The sequence below is a fragment of the Leucopleurus acutus genome, assembly GCF_964270905.1.
Source record: "Leucopleurus acutus genome assembly, chromosome: 4".
In the NCBI taxonomy this organism is placed as follows: domain Eukaryota; kingdom Metazoa; phylum Chordata; class Mammalia; order Artiodactyla; family Delphinidae; genus Leucopleurus; species Leucopleurus acutus.
In genome coordinates, this window is record NC_139146.1 from 132,599,866 (window position 1) to 132,623,177 (window position 23,312).

The 23,312-nt window shown below is 46.0% G+C and overlaps 1 protein-coding gene across 1 annotated transcript in view; it reads left to right on the forward strand.

The window, feature by feature from the left end:
* Nucleotides 1-22,638, forward strand: part of ZNF827 (zinc finger protein 827) — a gene marked incomplete at its 3' end in the record, with an annotated part of 177,475 nt that extends 154,837 nt beyond the window's left edge. Inside the window, exons 9-14 of the mRNA XM_082837562.1 lie at nt 3,222-3,359; nt 7,093-7,264; nt 8,141-8,307; nt 17,591-17,782; nt 18,154-18,331; nt 21,798-22,638. Of these exons, the coding sequence (XP_082693688.1) occupies nt 3,222-3,359; nt 7,093-7,264; nt 8,141-8,307; nt 17,591-17,782; nt 18,154-18,331; nt 21,798-22,638 (1,688 nt within the window). The remainder of the gene's footprint in view (nt 1-3,221; nt 3,360-7,092; nt 7,265-8,140; nt 8,308-17,590; nt 17,783-18,153; nt 18,332-21,797) is intronic.
* Between the last annotated feature and the right edge of the window lie 674 nt (nt 22,639-23,312).

Here is a 23,312-nt window from a genome sequence, read left to right on the forward strand (position 1 = left end):
TTAAAATATGGCAATTTTAGCTTTCACAGTGTCCACACACACAAATCAAATCGTGATATCTTTTTGCTAAACCTGTAGCATGTGACCGCAGAGGGAACCAGGCCAGTGCATTCGGTTCCTCCGAGAAGGAGATGGAGAACTGTACCTGTGACTATGAATTGAGCTTCAAGATGTGCACCCTGGGGACACTCGCCACTGTCCGTGCAGTGATTTGCTTAATGTAGGGTTAGTCTGTATTGCTAACGCCTAGAGATTAGTACAGGCCTACGCATCTGTTTTTATAAACATTTATCAATAGGTTCACAATTTAAATAGTTTTCAGTATTTTTGGCAACTTTCAGTCCTCAAGAGCTGCAGACAGAGTGCGCTGCTGTCTTCCAGAATGCTTCCTGGAGAGCCGGTGTCCCAGCTGGCAGCCCTCCACGGTGATGGGGCCAGTCCAGCTTCCACAAGGCAGGCTGTGGTCGTTCTAAAGCCTGGCCTTGCTGGGTGTCCATCACATTCAGATATCACTCTGGAACCAGATGGACAGCTTCTGGTGGTACATACACAGAGACAGGAGGAATCAAAAAATTCTGTGTTTTTCTCCCATGGCATGTGGCTGACACCATCTCCAGGAAATGTGGGAGAACGTAGCATCTGCTGAGCTCCATTTCAGCTCCGGGAAAAGAAGAGCAGGCCTTTTACTTTAGTACTTGTTCAGGCAGTAATAATTCCCCTCTCGCCCCTGCACCTCCACCTCCAGCCTCACCCCGCTGTGATTTCAAGGTCGTGTTCTGGGATGAGGCACCTATGGCCGGGTTGCCTTGCTCCTGCGTGTGAAATGACAACGGGCGGCCGTAGCAAATGCAGACAGCAAGCAGGGTGAGGCTTGGGGTCCAGGCCCCAGGGGTGTGGCTGACCAAGCCTGGCCGCCCCCGTGGTGCCTCTCCTGCCTCCGCGGCTGCAGGTGGGCCTTCCGCTTGCCCGCAGCACAGCCTTCATGGTTCGAACCATTTTCTAGGCCACTGGAGGGAATTGGACTTTTCATGATGCTTCAATGTCTCAAGCGTGTGACTAATATTATTAAGAGATGTCTTTCTTTTTAATTGCATCTACTTGTTCAGTCTGTGACCCAATTAGTTCATTCTTGTTGTGAATGTATTGGAAGACCCTGTACCCTCTTGATCTCTCCTTATAATTATTACTATCATCCTCCTTTGAAGCACTGTTTTGATTACACACTTCAAAGGAGCTGCTAAAATACCCTCTTGCGCCATGCGGTGGAAATGCCCATGGCTTGGACTCAAGGGCAGTCGTCTGAGGGTGGTTCCTGTCCGCACATCTCAGAGCCCTGTACCTCCCTTTTCACCTTCCTTCCCCCAGAATTCCGCCCCTTCCCCTGAAGAGGTTTGTAGTCACACATTTCCTACTCTAATAAGAAGACTAGCTCTTCTCTCTGAGGCCCAAAAAGCTATGTTTAACAAACACAGGTAAATCGATAAATATGCCTTATCAGTGTTAGGATTGCTGGCAGGTGCCTCACAGCAAACATTGTTGCAATTTCATCATCAATCCCCCACCCCGTTCCAAACGTACATTCGTATTTACTTCTTTCCTGAGATCACACTATCTGGCAAGCCTGAATTCAAATGAAAATTGATCCAGTTGACTCACCCAGATCCAGGTGGAAGCCTGTATTTGTATATGGGAAGCAGTTTTAACCAAATTGTGTGAAATCAAATTCTTTGTTCTGATGCTGTCTCTGCCCAGTGGTCTGAATGTTTTCATCTGCTTGGTTTTTATGAAAAGTTCTTTCCATGTGGTGTCCGGTTCTATAAAGCACTACCGTGCTGTAGGAACATTCACAAGAATTTACTGAGGTAAAGGACAAGATATTGACTCCGTCAGTTATTTGTCTTTCTCTTCAGAGTTGAGGCCAAAAGCCCTATTAGTGGCCCAGACAAGTGTCCTCGTGGAAGTGTCCCCTTCCCTCTTTTTGGTAGTCTGTCATCTCTCTCCTTATCTTACTGTAGAAGGAATGTTTGTAGAATCCATTACAGTTCAGTGAGAAGAAATAAGCGTGAGAAAATTAAAGGTAACTCAATGAATGATGACAAGAAAATAAAAACTTTTTAAGATGACAGGAGAAGGTATTAACGCCCACTTAGATCATTCATGGCTATGAATTAGGTACAGAAGACCTTGTGGTTCTCGTCATTTTCCCTAATATGATGAGACTTTGGGGGAAATTCTGGTTGTGTGCTCTTGCATTAGGGAGTTTTATGTGGAGTAGTGTCTGAGTCCGTTCAGGCTGCTGTAACAAAATACCATAGACTGGGTAGCTTATAAACAACACAAATGTATTGCCCACAGTTCTAGAGGCTGGAAGCCCTGGATCAGAGTGCCAGCATGGTCGGGTGAGGGCCCTCTTCCAGGACACAAACTGCCTACACCTTGCTGTGTCCTCACGTGGCAAAGGGGCTAGGGAGCCCCATGAGGCCTCTTTTTTAAGGGCACTAATTCCACTCATGAGGATCCACCCTCATGACCTAATCACCTTGCAGAGACTCAACTTCTAAAACCCACAGCCTTGAGCACTAGGGTCTCGATATATGAATTCAGGGGGATACACACATTCAGACCATAGCCAGCAGTATGCAGTTGTCATCCCTGAGTTTGTGTAACATTAAGTTCCTCATTAAGGATTCTGCACAACCCAGAAAATAGGGCAAAGCCTGTTTTCATAAAGGGCAGTGAAAGTGTCTTTCCTTTCAAGAGATGGAACCATCTATTTTTACATCAGAATCTGAGCTTCGGCCCCCTTGATTTACTGTCTGGTGGCGAGAGTCTGCATTTCTGGAATTTTAACGTGCAACTCAACCATTCACTCATTCAGCACCTATTTATGGAGTGCCAACTGTATACCAAGCACAGTGCTAAACCAAGCTGTCAACCTGCTGGAGGGTTAGGTCCACTAACCTTCAGTGAGGAAGGAGAGAAACCACGGGAGACTTGACTAAAATTGGAATCCACGTGCCACCACAGCTTTCAAGAATGGCCTTCTTAGAGACAGGAGCTGAATATGAAGACCAGAGGTTACTTGGACTTATCAATACTTGCAGTTTACCGGCCACATTCTTCAGAAGGAAGTCTTTGCTTAAGTCCTGAATGTTGACTAAACTGAAATGTGTTCACGTTGCCTTGTTTATTCCTCATGCTGCTTTGTTCTTTTGGCCCAGAAACAGAAAAGATAGTCCTCGAGGCAGGAAATGGGTTGCCCTCTTGGAAATTCAACGACCAGCTTTTTCCCTGTGACGTGTGTGGGAAAGTATTTGGCCGACAGCAGACATTGTCCCGACATCTGTCTCTGCACACAGGTGAGTCAGGGTCTCCCTGCCGGGCCTTCCCTCCCTGGACCACCAGCTTCTCCATGAGCAGGAAGCTGTGTCTCTAAGAGAATTAAATCAGGAAGTGGTAGAAATGTTTTTATCCGGACTTTTTCAAGCCATTTTACCTGGCATGTTCAAATAAGGCTCTGGAAAGCGTTTTTTATTTGTACTGAAAGGGTGCATTGAGTTCAAGGATGATGGATGAGAAAAGATACACATGTTTAGGTGTGTTCAGGTAAAATTTCTGAACTCTAAGGAGTTTATTGCTGTCACCTTGAGGGTGCAGGGCATGGGGCTGCACCCCATCTTATTAGATTCATCTCATTGCGGTAGGTGGAAGCAGAGGGGAAAAGAGCACCTTGATGGAGAAACAGTCTCTGTCTTTATTTACATATAATAATGGAGAAATGTGGTTGACTCTGAGTGCTGGGAAGCGGAAACCCGAATAAATAGTAACTTAATCAATGCAGCAATAATAAGCAAGGACAGTAAGAAATGCGGTAAAATCAATAGCAAACAAAAAGCAAGATGGAAAATAAAACATGAACTATTTCAATTTTTACACTGTAGATCAGCCTTGTGAAAAATTCAAATGTGTCTTATTTACAGGAAACACAAAACAAAGTGGTAAAGAAAATAAAAGTTTTGTATCTCACACAAAATTTTAAAAGGAAAAGACAGTATTAGTATGGCAAGATTAATTTCTCTTTTTATATATATTTTTTTTTTTAATATTTTTAATCTTAACTATTAAACCACTAAAGACAAAATTTAGTCATATACTTAACCACAAAGAAAACTTTCACATGTTAAAAAAAGTAGAAGGGGCTTCCCTGGTGGCGCAGTGGTTGAGAGTCCGCCTGCCGATGCAGGGGACACGGGTTCGTGCCCCGGTCCGGGAAGATCCCACGTGCCGCAGAGCGGCTGGGCCCGTGAGCCATGGCTGCTGAGCCTGCGCGTCCGGAGCCTGTGCTCCGCAACGGGAGAGGCCACAACAGTGAGAGGCCCGCGTACCGCAAAAAAATAAATAAATAAAAAGTAGAGGTTCTATAAGCCACATTCTCTGAGCATACTTAAATGAAATTTAAAATAACCAAGGATCCATAAAATGTCCTACCTAATTGTATCAAAGGAAAGGATCACAAATTCCAGACATCTAAGAGGAATGAAAGGGGAACATTCATCCTTAACCTGGAATGAATAGCTACAGCTCTGGTCCACGGGACATTTATAGACTTAAACATTTTAATTGGAAGGGAAGAAAAACAAAAATAAAGGAACTTAGCACTCATATTAAAGAATTAGTAGAAGAACAAAATCTAGGAAGAAGACCATAAAATAGATAAATCACTTTAAGTCTGATTAAGAAAGGAAAAAGAGGGCTTCCCTGGTGGTGCAGTGGTTGAGAGTCCGCCTGCCGATGCAGGGGACACGGGTTCGTGCCCCGGTCCGGGAAGATCCCACATGCCGTGGAGCGGCTGGGCCCATGAGCCATGGCCGCTGAGCCTGCGCATCCGGAGCCTGTGCTCCGCAACAGGAGAGGCCACAACAGTGAGAGGCCCACGTACAGCAAAAAAAAAAAAAAAAAAAGGAAATGAAAAGAAGGCTGAAATATTCAAAATTAGCAATGAAAAAGGAAGCCTAATTCTTTTTATACAATGTTTAAAGATTACTTTCCATTTACAGTTATTACCAAATATTGGCTCTATTCCCTGTGCTGTACAATACATCCCTGAGCCCATCTTACACCCAGCAGCTTGCACCTCCCCCTCCCTCTCCCCCTCCCCGTATTGCCCCTCCCCGCTCACACTGGTAACCACTAGTTTGTTCTCTATATCTGTGAGTCTGCTTCTTTTCTGATATATTCACTAGTTTGCTGTATTTTTTAGAGTCCACATATAAGTGATATCATACACTATTTGTCTTTCTCTGTCTGACTTATTTCACTAAGCATAATGCCCTCCAAGTCCACCCATGTGGCTGCAAATGGCAAGATTTCATTCTTTTTTATGGCTGAGTAGTATTCCATTGTATATATGTATCACATCTTCATTATCCATTCACCTGTTGATGGACATTTAGGTTGGGAAGCCTTATTCTTAATACAGATGCTGTTAAAGAATTATTGGAGAATAAAGGCAACTCTATGGTTAAAAAAAAAAAAAAAAAACCTGAAAACTTTAGAAGACACAGATAATTTAAGCAAAATTTCCAAAATTGACCCAAGTTGGGTCGGGGGGAGGTGGTGGTACTTAAGTAAATCAGTTACCAAAGGGGAATTTGGAAAGATGATGGAGATACTATTAATAAAAGCATCAGGTCCAGAAACTTTCCCAGCTGGGTTCTTTTTTTTTTTAAGGTCAGTTCATTGGTTTGTTTTTTTATTTTTGGCTGTGTTGGGTCTTCGTTTCTGTGCGAGGGCCTTCTCCAGTTGCGGCAAGCAGGGGCCACTCTTCATCGCGGTGCGCAGGCCTCTCACTATCGCGGCCTCTCTTGTTGCAGAGCACAGGCTCCAGACGCTCAGGCTCAGTAGTTGTGGCTCACGGGCCTGGTTGCTCCGCGGCATGTGGGATCTTCCCAGACCAGGGCTCGAACCCATGTCCCCTGCATCGGCAGGCAGATTCTCAACCACCGCGCCACCAGGGAAGCCCCCAGCTGGGTTCTTTTTAACTTGTTGAGACTAGGAAATTCTGATATTATTAAACTTTTCCAAATGATAGAAAAAGCAAGCTCAACAATTCACTTTATGAAGAAATCATAACCTTAACACCAAAACTTAACAACCTCACTTATTAATACAAATGCACAAATTCTAAAGAAAAGACTCTCTTCTATCTGTACCTCGGATGCTGGGGACCACCTATAATAATAATGATGCCTTACATTTTGTTGCAGACAAATTTTTTTCCACACTCTTTCCCGTGAAGTAGATAAGACAGGTGTTTTCTTTAAGGTGAGCCCACTATTACAAATTCAGAACTAAGGATAGAAAAGGAAGTTGTTCTTTCCTTCCTCTGCTACCATCTGTTACCTTGATCTGTACCTAAAAGCAAAGCCTGCTCCTTTAATTTCCTTAATTAATCAAATGAATTCAGAATGCCACTCTGGAAACAGCCCTGAAACATCGTCAGTTTTATGAAAGGGTTTCTATTAAGAAATCAACTAAAGTTTTTTTATTTTATTTATGTAGCATGAAAATTTCCAATTAAGTTATGTCATCTGGAGTCCCTTTAATGTCATTAGTGTTTATTTCTTGGCTAACTCAGGCCTGGAGCTTAGGAAAAATGAGGGGCTTCTCTTACACACCAGTCCTGGGAAGGCTGATCACATCCCCTTCCTCAGCTCAGCACCCACCCTGGACTGACACATGTCGGGGCTTGGAGACACACACACACACACACACACACACACACACACACAAATTATTCTTGTAGCCTGCACGGAGCTCACGTTATCAGGAAGAGGGGCCTATAGGTACCCAGGAAAAAGCAGGTGGTCCAGTTGCCCCGGAACTTTCTTTCATCTTTGAAAGTCTGAAAGCAGAAGCGACCTGCCACGTGAAGACTTTTTAGATATTTAAAATTCCAAAGTGTTCCCTTTGTCCCCATTGGAAATGAGATTTGAACCCTCCTTTCCTGATACCCTTAAGTGGTCTTTGGCAAGGTGTTGGGATTTCATTTCTGAGAGTGGTTTGGGTTTTCTCCTGTCCCTTCTCCCCCAGAGGAAAGAAAATACAAATGCCACTTGTGCCCGTATGCTGCTAAGTGCCGCGCAAACCTGAACCAGCACCTGACCGTCCATTCGGTGAAGCTGGTGAGTACGGACACCGAGGACATCGTCAGCGCCGTCACCTCTGAAGGCAGTGATGGGAAGAAGCACCCTTATTATTACAGGTGAGCCGCCAGTGGAACCTGCTGGTCCAGGCTGCCCAGAATTTCTTGAACGCTCCCTGCCCATCTGCGAGGGCACAAACGACAAAGTGTCTTTTCTCAGTCACAGGGCTGAGCTTCCTTTCAATATTGGCTTTGCTTGGATTGAACCCTGTGTTGCACTGACTCCTTCCTGGCTTGGGTGGCCCTGGGAGAGTTAATTAATAAGGGTGGAGGTCTTAGAGGTGGCTTTGTGGAGCGGAGTTCAGAGAGTGGCAGGGCTCAGGGGTGATGAGCTGTGAGGTCTGGGCAGCTGGGAAGCTCCCACCTTTGTCACTGAGCACCTCGCTGCTTCCTGAGAATTATCCTAAGGAGAAATGAATCTGAGAACCCTGAGGGAATAGCCCTGGACGTATTGCATACTTTCCCCTGGCTGCGCTGTGCTTTAGTACCTGGAATGGTATGTTTCTCTTCCATATTCAACCGTGAATCAATATTTGGTTTGTTTGCTATAAAATCCCGAGTTTTCAGGCTTGCTCTCGAATCCTGCCCGAGTGTATCAGCGCACCAGCTCCGCTGAGATCTTGGCAAGGCTGCCCCGCATCTCTTTGCCCAAAGGAGTCAGTTAGGTTAATGTACAGCATCTGGAATCTGTAATTTTTAATTAACCTTATGATTATTTAGCATAGTTATAGCATGAATGGGATTGTTACATCATGCTGGCACTTAGCCTGTCTGGCACAGTGACCACTTCGGAGGTGTCCCAGAAAGTGGAGGAATTTCCTAACGCAAAGCCTTTTGGTGGGAGGAAAACACGTGTCAAGGTCCAGATTTCGGAGTGTACCGCACGCAACTGGGTAGCCTCCATTTAGAAGCTCACTCTTCTCTCGTCCCGTACAGCTGTCACGTGTGCGGATTTGAAACGGAGCTCAATGTCCAGTTTGTCAGCCACATGTCACTCCATGTGGACAAGGAACAGTGGATGTTTTCCATCTGCTGTACGGCCTGCGACTTCGTCACCATGGAGGAGACGGAGATCAAGGCGCACATCGGCACCAAGCACACAGGTGACCCTCCCTGTCTGCCCTTCTCACCCGTCTCTCCTCCATGCCCCGCCGCCCCACCTGGCATGGGCGTCCTCATCGCCATGCGACGCTGACACTTCCTTCCCGAAGGAGGGACTTTCTCGGGGTAGCAGAGCCACATCCCTCTGTATCCACAAGGCCACTGCCTGGCCCGGCTTATGCCTCACCCATCTGACAGGTTCACCGGCTCAGGTGCGGTGGGGAGGCGAGGGCTGTTTGCTTGTTCCTCATCCTGATATCATCATTGTAGGTAACAGTCATGGAGCTTTTATGACGCCGCAGGCTTGCACCTTTGTACCCCAGATCTCATTGAAGTCTTAGAACAACCCTCTGGGGTCAGTACCATTGTGGGCATACCATATAGGTGAGAGACGGAGGCTTAACAGAGGTCAGGTATTCTCTCCAAGGTCTACAACCAGGAAGTGACTCCAGATACTCAGACCAGAACACTTTCATGCTAGAACCACTCTCTGTGACCCTGCTGTTCTGACAGCCCCAGGCAACCCTGGGCAGAGGGCTGCCCCTTTCTGTTTTGCGGGGCCAGAGCCCTGTGCACCTAGTTCTGCAGGCTCTGCCCCTCTTCCCTGAAACTGCAGCCCTGACCCCCTCCAGAATGATGCATGGCGGCTCTGTTCAGGGGCAAAGAAAGCCAGCTTCTCCTGAAACAACTCAGTGGCTCTCTAGCCTGCAGCCAAGACTTTGCCAGCACTTTTCCTTTCCTATAAAGCTCCAGCCATACTGGTTAACTTCATCCATTTCATGATGTTAACATTTGGACTTCACCACGCAATCGTCCTCTCCCAAGTGATGGTTACAAATGACACCAGCGTGGCGTCATTAAGTGACAGTTAAGAGGAGCTCCCCCTGCGTTTTGCTTACAAGTCATGAGCTCACGTTGCTGACTGCCAGCCCTGGGCGGTGGATCGGCCCCTTGCATCCTCGGCCCTTGAAGGATTCGGGAAGGGGAAATTCCCTGGCAGTTGTGCTGACAATGTGCACGGCCGAGAAGCAGCTCTCTGTGCTTTACTGGCCGCTTTGGCTCCGTGGTACCAGCAGCAATAAACGCTTGCTCTTGTCAGTAAGTGGAGCAGCTATGACTCGGAGGTCTGCAGAGAACCGTTATGCTGAGTGAGGAGGTGCCGTTTTTACAGTCACTTGTCTCACCATAACCATGTTAGCACTGTGGGCAGCGGGTGAGCTGGGAAACCCACGTGGAGACAAACGAAATTCAGCATTTCTGGAGTAGCCAGTGGAGGGAAAGGCCAGCCTCTCTTCTATTTCCACTGGCTTTCAGATTTTTTTTTTCTCTTGTCTGTTACACTTCCTTTCTTCTAACTCTCTCCACCCCAAAGTATGCCTAAACCCAGTTGAGAACTTGTCTCCTCCCTCCCCTATCCACAGCTCTCTCCACCCCACCTCAAGGAAACTATAGAAACCATATGGCTGGAAAGATGTTGGACTTAGAACCACTTAATTGTCATCACTGGAAACTTCACATTCACAAGCAACCGACGCAAAGTCACTGACCTCCTAATTGCCACAGGGAACACGGTGAAGATCTTGTTCCCTCTGAGATGGTGGGACCCCTGCTCTAGCTGGGAAGAACATTCTTGCTTGTTAGCACAGAGAGCCCAGAGTGAAATGCATTGAAGAAGTTTTGTTTGTAACACAGTAGAAGCCTTTAGTGCTGCTGCTATTAAGGAATAAGGTTCTATCCTATTTTATAATCCAGGGGTGCTAGCAAAGTTTTTGTAAGGACCAGATAGTAACTGTCTTAGGCTTTTCAGGCCATACAGATTTTGTCACTGCAATTCAACTCTGCCATTGGATGGAAAGTAGCGGTAGGTGATATGCAAATGAGTGGGCGTGGTAGTCGTATGTGATATGCAAATGAGTGGGCGTGGCAGTGTTCCACTAAAACTTGCTTTACAAAAACTCAAGGCTAGATTTGGCCCAAGGGTTATCGTTTGCTGACCCCCAGTTATAAGCTTATGGCCCCACAGTTTGGGTTTCTCGTATTTAGCTGCTGCTTTGAGGTTAGAATTTAACCCAAAGTATGTCAGCCTACATCTGTAATCAGTAAGCTGTGTAATTGCAAAGTTATGATATAAAGCAGTATGTATGCGATATAATATAGATAACAATATATATTCCTGAGAATAAGGAGCTTATGTAAGGCATTGCTGTGTCTCCAGCACCTGGAGCAGTGGCTGCACAGTGTAGGTGGGGAGTAAGCCTTCATCCAGTGAATGAATATAAGTGTGCAAGCACATCTACACACACATGTGCACGCCAAGTAAGAAACCTACTGAAACGTGGCCCTTGCCTGACCTTAGAGTCAGTCCACTAACTTACGTATATACGGGCATACCTCGCTTTACTACACTTTACCTTATTTAGCTTTGCAGGTTTGGGTTTTTTTTTTTTAACAAATTGAAGGTTTGTGGTAACTCTGCGTCGAGCAAGTCTAATGGTGCCATTTTTCCAACAGCATTTGCTCACTTCATGTCTCTGTGTCCCATTTTGGCAATTCTTGCGATATTTCCACCTTTTTCCTTATCATTATATTTGTTATGGTGATCTCTGATCAGTGATCTTTGATGTTACTCTTGCAAAGAGATCAAGACTTGCTGAAGGCTCAAATGATGGTTAGTATTTTTTTAGCAATAAAGTCTTTTTAAATTAAGGTGATGTACATTGTTTTTTTAGACATAGTTCTGTTGCACACTTAATATACTACAGTATACTGTAAACATAACTTTTATACGCACTGGGACACCAAAAAAATTATTTGACTTGTATTATTGCAATATTTGCTCTGTTGGTGTGGTCTGGAACCGGACCATCAATGTCTCCGAGGTTTGCCTGTACTCTATGTGGAAGACGTTACTTGGGATGGAGGAGAGCACACGTTGAATTCTAGATCCTGGCTCTAGACCCCATGTTACTGTAAATAGCTCTGGGAATGTAAGAACTCATTTAACTTCTCTGGGCCTCCATCTGTTCCCTGAGTTTTTTTAAAGAGTAGGAGATGCCAGACAGGCCTGAGATTCTCTAATTCTGTGAGCCTTGTTCCCTCATTTGACTTACCTGTCGTAGGAATGGGCATCTTTTATTTCAGTACCCTAGGAGATCTGAAGTGCTTTCTTGTTACCTAGTAAGGTTGTGATCTACGGGATGAGCTTTAATGAACAGCAGATTTTTACTCAGTCTCTCTTAGAATCCACATCCTTCTTCATACTTCCTTACTGGCTACTCTTACCCGAGGCACCCTGTGAATGAAGTGCTGAGCGGGTATCTGAGGAACTGTCCTCTGTTTAGTGTTTCTTCAGTGACTCTCCCTTACCCTCTTCCTCCATGGCTCCTTGTCCCTGCAGAGAACATCGGCAAGATAAAATATTCCCTCTGGTGCTTCCTAAATGCAAATTTTGCTGCAGTCTTTAAATGTTGCAATAACGGCATTGAGGAATTTGAATAGCTATTTGGAAAATACAACCATCTGTATGTCACAGCTCATTGACACCAAAATAAATGCCACATGACTTACCCAATCCCTGTTTACAAATCACCCCTAGAAAGGCTTGAAGAAAATAGAATATTTTTCAAACTTCCAGAGTGAGAAGGATTTGTACAAGCTTAAGTGACAGAAGAAATCACGAAGGAGAAGAATCAAGAGATCTGACACAGGAAAATTTCTCCTGTTTGCAAAAGCAAAGCAAAAGAGAAGGAAAAGGAAAAGAAAAACCCACAGTCTGAAAAAAAATGTGTTTGTAAAAATGACAAAATGTTAATCTGTTTACAACATGGAAAATTCATATAAACTGGTAAGAAACACTTTAGGTCTCCAATTAAAGGATTCACAAAGGACATGAACAGTCAAGTCACAATAAAACAAAGAAAAGCTAATGACTTAACATCAGGAAAAATGTTCAACCTCGCTAGCCGTCAAACTAAAACTCAAAAGTGGCTTATCTTTCACCTGTTAAGTTAGGAGCACGTCTTATAATGTTACCCACTGTTACCAGAAGCTGCTGATCCGCCTGTGGCCATGGCCTTGCAAAGTGGTAGAACTTTTGAAAACTAATTAGTATATACCAAAAGCCTTGAAAATGTAATGCGCTGTGACCCAGTAATCCTGCTTCTGGGAATTTATCTGTAGGGGAAAAAAAAAAAAACCAGCCAGTGGAATATTAATTTTAACTTCAAATGCAATTTTAAGGAAATAAGTAGAGTAGGATAAGTTTACCCCAGGGATATAATAATATCATTTAAAAGTATTAATTCATAATTATTTTCATAAATTTTTTGAGCACCAACTGTCTGCCAGGTATATAAGACAGCATGGGAAAATACAAAGTGTTAGTTATCATTATTATTATATTTTATAAATATTATATGTTATATTTTATAATATAATAATATATTCTTCAATAATGCTTACCATGAGCCAGGCATCGTCCTCAGTGCTTTGCACGTAAAAACCCATTTGAGCCTCACCACAAACATATGAGGCAGGTGCTGCTATTATCCCCATTTTTTAGATGAGGTAATTGAGGCACAAAGTACATACCTTGTCCCAGGTCGTACAGCTACTGAGTTGAACAGATGGCATTCAAACTCAGGTATTCTGGATCTTAAGTCCTTATTCTTTATTTTTTAATTTATTTTTTTATCGGAGTCTAGTTGATTTACAATGTTGTGTTAGTTTTAGGTGTACAGCAAAGTGAATCAGTTATACATATACATATATCCACTCTTTTTTTAGATTCTTTTCCCATATAGGTCATTGCAGAGTATTGAGTAGCGTTCCCTGTGCTATACAGCAGGTTTTTATTAGTTATCTATTTTATATATAGTAGTGTGTATATGTCAATCCCAAACTCCCAATTTATCCCTCCCCCAACTTATCCCCTGGTAACCATAGGTTTGTTTTCTACATCTGTGACTCTACTGCTGTTTTGTAAATAAGTTCATCTGTACCCTTTTTCTTAGATTCCACATATAAGTGATATCATGTGATATTCGTCTTAAATACTTATTCTTAACCACTATGCAGTTAACAACAACAGTTTTAAAATAAAAATGCTGGGCTTCCCTGGTGGCGCAGTGGTTGAGAATCCTCCTGCCGATGCAGGGGACATGGGTTCATGCCCCGGTCTGGGAAGATCCCACATGCCGCGGAGCGGCTGGGCCCGTGAACCATGGCCGCTGAGCCTGTGCGTCCAGAGCCTGTGGTCCGCAACGGGAGAGGCCACAACAGTGAGAGGCCCGCATACCGCAAAAAAATAAAATAAAATAAAATAATAAAATAAAATAAAAATGCTTACTTTTTCAAAAATAAAAAAAGAACACCAAAAATGTAATGTTGTTTGTATTGAGGCAGCAAGAGGGTGGCTACTTTTTTTCTGGTCTCAATCTCTCAATTTGTGTCATTTTAAATTACGAAATATTTAGGGTTTTAACGTTCTCTTCAATTGGCTGTCCCAGTGTTTGAGGTTGCATTACCTGTGCACAGGTGTCCTTCACCAAAAATCTTTGCGATGCTGAAAATCAGTGATGGCTTGGATTGCAGCAAGCCTTGGATTGGGTTGACAAGGGCACCCTGGCTCACTCCCTACAGAAACAGCGAGGGGAGATGTGAACTGAGGGGAGAGGAAGCTGTGTAGATGAGGGATTATAAAGAACGTGGGCTGGGCTGTTTCCCCATGCTGTAGCCCAGAGCGTTTGCCGCGGCACCTCTATATTTATACATTTATTAATTTAGGGAGCTCTCCCCAGTGCCGTAAGCCTGAGGGTACTTGAAGCTATTCTTAAAGATGGTAATTAAAATTATCTGTTTTAATTCTAAGAACTCATTTAAAATAATCACTCATAATATTCTGTTAATAAGACTAGTCTTAGAGAATGGATTTGGTGAAGCAATGTCAGGGACTCAGGGCTCCCACTGAAAATATTCTATTTGTCTACAAACTGTGACTGAACTGGTTCAATATTTAGATAAGAGACTGGCAATCATGGTGCTGGCTTTCCTTTTACCAAGGGAGGAATGTATTCTAAAGGCGTGTTCCATCCCTTCTCGTGGGTCAGTAAGTGAGATCACCTACTGTCTGTCCAGGAACCAAGTTCACTTCTGCTAAGGAACAAGATCTTAAAGATTGTCAACTTGGGACTTCCCTGGCATTCCAGTAGTTGGGACTCCGAGCTTCAACGCAGGGGACGCGGGTTCAATCCCTGGTTGGGGAGCTAGGATCCTGCATGCCATGCCGTGGGGCGTGCCCAAAAAGGAAAATAAAAAGGAAAATTAAAATTGTCAACTGAAGTAAGGGTTGGATGCTCTGGGCATAAGTGCAGCTCTGACAGGAACTGGACTTGAAAACATTGTAAGCCGGTAAATATTTTCCCTTCCTCTTTTTACAAATTTTTTTTAATTAGACAAGTAATTTATGGTCACTCCAGAAAATGTTGAAAACCCAAATAAAAGAAAACAGGCATAAGGCTGAGCATTTCATATGCCAGATGTAGCCACCATTACAGTTTTGTTTACTTCTGGATTTTTTATGCCTATATATAAAATATGATTTATATTTTTAATCTCCTAATAAAGGAACTTTGTTTCTAGAGTTTACAATCACTAGATTACTTAACTGGTTGATTTGAAGGGAATGGAAGCACAGTCTCCCTACATTTTCAACCCTAGCCTAAAACTATGGGCTTAATTGGATTAAATTGGCTTGGGGAGAATTGATGTCTTAACAATACTGAGTCTCTTGAACATTTACAATGGATAGCTCTCCAGTTATTTGGGGTTTATAATGTCCATTTTTATTTATTACAGTTTACCTTTAAGTGATATTATACCTCTTCATATGTAGTATAAGAACCTCACAATAACTTCTCTCCCAGCCTTTATGTTATTGTTGTCATACATTTACCTATTATAAACCTTATAATACTTTATTATTTTTTAAACAAAATTACTTTTATTATATTTTAAAGAGATTTTAAATAGAAAGAAAAATTCATCTATCTACCCATGCAGTTATCATTTCCAGTGTTCTTCATTCTTTCTGTGTAGATCCATTTTTTTATATTTGGTGTCACTTTCCTTCTGCCTGAAGAATTCTTTTTTAACATTTCTTGTAATTTGGGTCTGCTGGTGATGAATTCTTTTGACTTTCTTTTGCCTTCATTTTTGAAATATATCTTCACTGCGTATAAAGTTTCAGGTTGACAGTTGTTTCTTTCAGTACTTTATAAAGACGTCACTCCACTACTTCTCACTTGCGTTGCTCCCAGTGAGAAATCTTCTGTCATGCTTATTTTTGTTCCTCTGCACGTAATGTAGCTTTCCTCCTCTGGCTGCTGTTAGGATATATATTTTTTTAATCACTCATTTTGAGCATTTTGATTATGATGTCCCTTGATATAGATTTCTTTATGTTTGGGGTTCATTGTGTCTCTTGGATCTGTGGGTTTGTGGTTTTCCTCAAATTGGGGAAAATTTTGGCCTTTTCACATATTTTTTCTGCCCTCTCTACCCCATTAGGGACTTTAGTTGAACTTATATCAAGCTACCTGCAGGCGTCCCATAGCTCACTGATGCCCTTTGCATTTTTGTGATTCTTTTTCCTCTGTGTTTCATTTCAGATCATTTCTATTGCTGTATCTTCAGGTACACTAATCTTTTCTTCTGCCATGTCTAAATTGCTGGTAATCCCATCCAGTGCATTTTTCATCTCAGACATGGTAATTTTCATCTCTAGAAATTTGGATTGGATCTTTTTATATCTTTCATGTCTCTACTTAACTTTCCAAACATGTGGAGTACAGTTCCAATAACGGCTCTTATGTCTTTGTCTGCAAATTCTAACAGCTTTGTCAGTTCTGGGTCAGTTTTGATTGGCTGATCATTCTTTTCGTTTTGGGTTGTGTTTTCTCGTTTCTTGGCATGCTGATAATCTTCGTTTGGATGTCAGACATTGTAATTGTTACCTTGTCAGGTGCTGTACATTTTATATCCCTATAAATAGTCTTGACCTTTGTCTTAGGATTCAGTTAATTACTTGGCAACTTTGATCTTTTTGGGGTCTTGCTTTTATGATTTGTTAGGTAGGTCTGGAGCAGTGCTCCATGGAGGGCTAATCATTACCCACTATTCAAAGATCTTCCTCAGTTTTCTACTCAATGCCTTGGGAATTATAAGTTTTTCTAATTTGGCCAGTGGAAACAGACACTGTTCTCTAAGCCTTTCAGATGGCTTTTTTCCCTCTAGCTTTGGGTAGTTTCCTCACACACATGCTCTGACCCCTACTCTGCTGAATGTCCTTGAGGGACCCGCTGCAGGTCTCCGGGTTCCTCTCCTGTGCTGCTCTTTCCTCTCTGGTGTTCTGTCCTGCAAAGTCCAATCTCCTCAGACCCTCAGCTCTATCTCCTCAACTCAGTGAGTCTGCCAGGCCCTTCCCCAACCCTGTACTGCAGTCTGGAAAGTAAAATCTCTCAAGGCAGGAAGCAGGTTAAACCTAGAGCCTGCCTGTTTTCTTTCCTCTCTCTCAGGGGTCACTCCTCTTTATTACCTCATGTCCAATGTTGTGAAAACTATTGTTTGATAAATTTTGTCTGTTTTTTGTCAGTTGATAAATAGCAATGGTAAATCCCGTCTCTGACACTCCATCTTGCATGGTAGCAGAAGTCTCCTGACACTAGATTTCAATGGCCTCTTGACTTGTTTACTCCTGGTTTTGAGGGAGAGTCCAGTGCCCTGATGAAGAGTATGGACGTTAGTGAAATCTCTGCTCCACCACTTCCTAGCCACGTGACCAAGGCCGTGTTAACCTGGCTGTGTCTCCCTTCCTTAGTCTGTAAAATGGGGGTGATAATAGTCATGCCTCATTGGATTTTTGAGAGGAGAAAATGAGATAGCGCATTTAAAGCATGATAACCCATTTAACGCATCTGAAGTTTCTAGAACTTGGTAACACATTCATCTTAGCTATTGTTGTCATTTTATTTTAATTCTTATAAGACGCCAATAAACACTTGCCAACTGAATATCTACTCTTGGCCCGAGAACCACAAGTGTCATCACCATAGGTGACTGGGACCTGGGATCCAGCACTGGGAGAGCTGGAAACCTCAGCTTGTGCTCCCTGAATGATGATGTAGACATGAGGCCCCAAATCCCCCACCCATAATTGCTATTATTCTAGGGCTTTCATCTCCTAAATAACAGACCTGGGTTTGTTTGTTTGTTTGTTTCATTTTTCAGGGGAAGACAGGAAGACCCCCAGTGAATCAAACAGCCCCTCTTCATCCTCCCTCTCAGCTCTGAGTGATTCAGCCAACAGCAAAGACGATTCAGACAGCTCCCAGAAAAACAAGAGCGGAAACAACCTGCTGGTCATCTCTGTCGTGCCTGGGAGCCAGCCCTCACTGAATAGTGAGGAAAAGCCAGAGAAAGGTAAGGGAGGAGGTGGGCTGGTCTACTCAACCCTACCCACTCTCGGGGGGATGACCCAGTCTTGAGAATAAGCCCTTGACAGAAGTGATGTTGGAAAACAGATATTAGGCCTGGGAACAGTATAGTACGTAGCATCTAAAATTTACGTGTGCTTTTTGGCTTGCTTGGCATCTGTATATGGGGTGGAAAGATGGGGAGTGTGACATTGATTCTGAAGCTGTATGTTTAACACCTTTTAGCCCGGAGATGCAGGGAATGGTGCCTGGAAGGGTACAGCTGGTGGGTGGTGGGGGGGGGGGAGTCTCTGTCCTACTCCTGCCCTCCTGTCCCTCTGCCCCATGCACCCGTACACCCAGCCTCGGTCCTTTCAGGGTTCGAATGCGTTTTTTGCAACTTTGTCTGCAAGACGAAGAACATGTTTGAGCGCCACCTGCAGATCCACCTCATCACCCGGATGTTTGAGTGTGACGTGTGCCACAAGTTCATGAAGACCCCCGAACAGCTGCTGGAGCATAAGAAATGCCACACTGTCCCCACCGGTGGGCTCAAGTAAGGAAAGCAAGTACAGAACCTTTTACTGTGTTGTTTATTAAACACCCTTTCCCCATCCCTACCCCATCCCCTCCCCTGAAGGTTTTGGGGTCATGCAGAAGGGGGGCTTGGCATGGGGGGTGGTTAGTCAGGCACCTCTGCTGCCTTTAGCTGGATAGGAATGAGATCTGCCCCCCAGGAGGTTGGCAGATATCAGCAGGAGACTCCATTTCACGAGACGACTTGCTGAAGCAGCTCGGCACAGGCACGCAAGGGTAGACCCATCCTACACTGCTTGAGTTTCACTCAGACTTGATTTTAAGGGACTTGGGGGTTCGTGTCCCCAGGTGTAAATCATGACACTGACACTGCACTTCATCCTCTGTTTTTTAGATGATTTGCCGCAAGTCTTTTAAATAAGCATTACAGCTACCCCATACACACACCCACCCCCAAATATCGGATCCTTGCCTGTGTGAACAGGCAAGAGGCACCGCTTTTCATGCAAAGATCATGTGCCTCGTGTCTTCCTGCACATATGCCTTACGCCTTCCCAGGAGCTGGCATTGGGATCTCCCTGGTGTAGCCTTCGTGAGATCTGACATTTCCGGTCACATGTTCACCACAGATCCCCAAAGACCTAGACAATGAGCAACATCATTAACCAATATTTGCAACAAGCCCTCTGGTCTGAAGAGAGACCCATCCGTTATTATCAAATGCACTGTGTGTCTGGCTTGATAATAGGTGCTAAAGGGCAAACAAGGAATAAAACATAATTTCCACCCTCGGGAAATGTACGTCCGAGCACAACCAGGGTTTAATCTTCCCAGTGGTTCTGAAATCAGAGTCCCTGTTCAGGAGGCACTCATGGTCTAGTAAAGAGGAAAGCATCTGTCACTGGGCACAGAAAGACATACCACTTTCAAAGCATAATTATTCATGTTTAGCTGAAATGATCCTGTTATTAAAAGAATGAAAAATGACATTGTACTTAATATAAGAACAAAAAACCTTTTGTTTTTAAACATTTTTATCTTTGAAACTCACAACTTGCCAGAGAAGTGGCATGACTGTCCTGAATGGGTGAGGGGTGGAGAGACCCAGAAGGAGCCTGGGAGTCGACTCGGGGGGGGGGGGCTCCTTGCAGGGTGGACTCCCCGGGCTCCTGCCGGGTCAGGGGGACCCTCCTCAAGAACTTGCCCAGAGGAGCAGCACCTACTGTTGGATCCCATTTTGTTTCACCCTTGGGGATGATTAGGTGGGAGGGGGAGGGGTGGGTAAATGGGATGGGGGAGGGGCGATTATCATTCCCGACCACCAGTAAATGGGAAATGCCTAGCACGAGCTTATTTGGGAATTTGCTTTGGTTTATTCCCACTGTCCCTTTCTAAATATTTGTGTACTCATGTTTAAAAAAAAGAAAAAAAAAGCCATGTATTTCCGTGGTTAGACTAACACTCATTGCCCTGCCCAGAAGCCCAGTCACACCCATTACCCGCGGCCCCTGCCAGTTGTGGCTTTGCCAGTTAGGCCCCCTTTCTTCGGGGACCTAAGGAGTCCCGAGCCTCCGACCCACTGGGGAGGATGCAGAGTGAACGCTGATGCTTTTGCGGGTATAGACACTTCCCGTACAGTACTAATGGTCCCCTATGTAATAGTTTATGTTCTAGGATGACCAAGTAGAAGAATACTTTGAAAAACTTGCTAAAGCCTTCTGGCTGTACAGTGAGTCTTTGTTTTGTTTTGTTTTGTTTTCCCTTGGCCGTATCAGAGCTCTAATTTGCCTGAGAGAGTGTCTTTACAATAAGTAACGGGAGCACGGAAAACCCTTAGCACTCTGCCTGAGCAGCGAAGGAAAGACTGAGCCGTGGGTCACAGAAATGTCCTTAACGTGAAACAGACTGCCGATGTCTAAATTGCTTTCTGTGATGGGACTGCTTGTACTCTATATCCTGTTCATAATGCAGATCAAATAAGATTATACTATTATTTTTCTTTTGCCGTAGCTCAGGACAGTGGTGAGTTTCAGACTCCTCTAGGTAAGGCCCAGCTTGGCGTAGGGGTTGTGTGTGCACCTGACCTGGGAATGGGCTTTATATTTCTCTCGTGTGCACTCTTCTGTGAGCTGAGGTTCCGAGGCTAACGGCGGGCTTGGTGCTGAGGCGCAGCGCACGGGCACTGGGTGTGTTGGGCTCTGCTGAAAACCTCTCCAAACCCTCTGAGGACAATTCCCTCCCAGGCCCTGCCCTGCAGGTGCCAGGCCAGAGCCGAGGCAGCCACTTTTGCATTTGCATTCTTTTGGTAAAGAGAGCACACACAGGCTACAGCTAGCGTATCAGCCACCGACTCGAGCCCGGCAGCTTCTACAGAGCGAAACCTGCCCTCTCTGTTCTCCCCGCCCCTCCGGACAGCCGGGAGGCTTGCGGGTAGCGTAGCCTCACTGCCTAGGATGGAGAGACCCAGGCTTTGTCCCAGGGCACAGCCAGCCCGATAAGGTGGCAGAGCTGGGACTGAAACCGTCCCTTCTAGACAGACTCCGCCTAAATGACTTGCAGAGACCAGTCCAGTAATGAATCAGCGCCCACCATGTGCTGAGTCCTCTACCGAGCACTGCAGAGAACGCAGAAGAAAAGGGGGAGACGGTCCTGCCCGCTGACAGTTCATGATCCCTTTGGATGATGATTATTTCCATGATGTAATAACATTAATCATTAATAATGCATTAATAATGTCTTCAAGCTCCAGATAGCAGTCGCCTCCCTCCCGCCATCCCCCATTCCTAACCGGGCTGGTGGGTGGGCTTCCTTCTGCCGAGCCCGCCCCTGGTCCTCCCCTCCCTTCCCTGATGGAGACCCCAGGGCTGTAGGAGGCAGGTTTTAGGAGCACAGGTCTCTGCATCTACACACACACACTCCCACACACACACCCAGGCCTTCTCGTCCTAACCACCCTTTCATCAGCACGATTCTGACCCCTACGACTTTCTGTTTGCTGGAGGTAGCTCTCCCCCTATAAGCTGTTCTTCAAAACTCTTAGCCTTTCTGCGTGTGCTTGGTGTGGTGCATGAAAAGTCGATTCTCTGTGTTGCTCCCATCTCGAGGGGAGGTCGTGAGGGTGAGCCCTCGGCCGAGGCCACTGGGGGGGCCGGGGAGGGCTCCGAGGGGCCGGGCGGGGAGGACGGAGGGGAGAACAGCTTAGCCGGGCGCCCCCTCCCGCACTGGCTCTGCTCCCCTTCCTGGGGGCCGGCGTCCGCGGGCGCAGCCAGGAGACCCCGAGCAGGCCGAGGGACGGCTCCAGAAGAGGGTCCTCGTCGCCCCCGCAGGAGGCGGCAGGGCCGGGCTGGGCAGGGGGCAGGCCGGGCCTCGGAGCTGGGAGGGCGGCCGAGGGCAGGCTGGTGAGGCGGGGAGCAGCCGGGCGGCCGCCGAGCCCGCATGGCTGACCCTCCCCTGTCCTTGCTTTCCCCCCCGCCCCCCGCCCACAGGTGCCCATTCTGCATTTATTCCACCAACCGCCCCGCCGCCATGGAGTGCCACCTCAAGACCCACTACAAGATGGAGTACAAGTGCCGGATCTGCCAGACGGTGAAGGCCAACCAGCTGGAGCTGGAGACGCACACCCGCGAGCATCGCCTCGGCAACCACTACAAGTGCGACCAGTGCGGCTACCTGTCCAAGACCGCCAACAAGCTCATCGAGCACGTGCGCGTGCACACCGGGGAGCGGCCCTTCCACTGTGACCAGTGCAGCTACAGCTGCAAACGCAAGGACAATCTCAACCTGCACAAGAAGCTGAAGCACGCCCCGCGCCAGACCTTCAGCTGCGAAGAGTGCCTGTTCAAGACCACTCACCCCTTCGTCTTCAGCCGCCACGTCAAGAAGCACCAGAGCGCGGACAGCCCCGAGGAGGACAAGAAGGGCCCGGCTCCGGCCCCCAAGGAAGCCGCCGGCCCCGGGGCCCCGCTCCTCGTGGTCGGGAGCGCCCGCCACCTCCTGTCTCCCCTGTCGGTCATGTCCGCCTCGCAGGCTCTGCAGACCGTGGCCCTGTCGGCCGCCCACGGCGGCGGCGGCGGCGGTGGTGGCGGCGGCTCCGAGCCCAACCTGGCACTCAAGGCCTTGCCCTTGAATGGCTCCCCTTTGCGCTTTGACAAGTACCGGAACTCGGATTTCGCCCATCTCATTCCCTTGACGATGTTATACCCCAAGAACCAGTTGGATCTCACATTCCACCCTCCCCGACCTCAGACTGCGCCGCCCAGCATCCCGTCCCCCAAACACTCCTTCCTCGCCTATCTCGGACTGAGAGAGAGAGCGGAGACTGTCTGAGGGCAGCCGGGCTCTGTACCAAAAACCAAGAGACAGAGACAAAAACACAAAACTCACAAAACTTAAACACAACCCCAGCAGGTGTACGTTGCTGCAAAACCTACAGACCCGCCCGGGTCTGACCACGTGTACTGTATATCTTTAGTGAGGAATAGAGAATTGGCTCTGTGTGTATACCTATTGCATTGACCTGAAAGCTGCTTTATCCAATCTTCAGAGAGGTGACCTACTGCATCCGTCTACCTTCAGAGGCATGCCTCCCCAGCCACACACTCCCACCCTCAGCCCTTCTCCGTACTTTGAAAGGAAATTCGTCTTGTTAAACCCTAAAGAGAGTGTTCTTAATAGCAATCAGCACTTGTAAGCTTCTGTACCGGTGCATTTTGTTTTCTGTTGGGTGAATGGGGCGTGTGGGCGTTTGTGGATTTGGAAAGAGACAGCCGTGTGTCGTGTGCCATAACATTTGCACATCCTTTGTACTGGCTTCTTTCGCAGGGATGAACGTTCTTGGCCCTCCTGGGTGGTTCATCCACTACAGTCACACCCCGAGCTCCTTCATTACCTTTCCCTCTCTATCTTGTGGCTACAGAGTGGTAGGGCCTGGTGCTAAGGCGACGAAGGAATGGTAGACATCTCAGTGCTGCCTGAGATTTCCGACAGAGTCCTGGAGACCT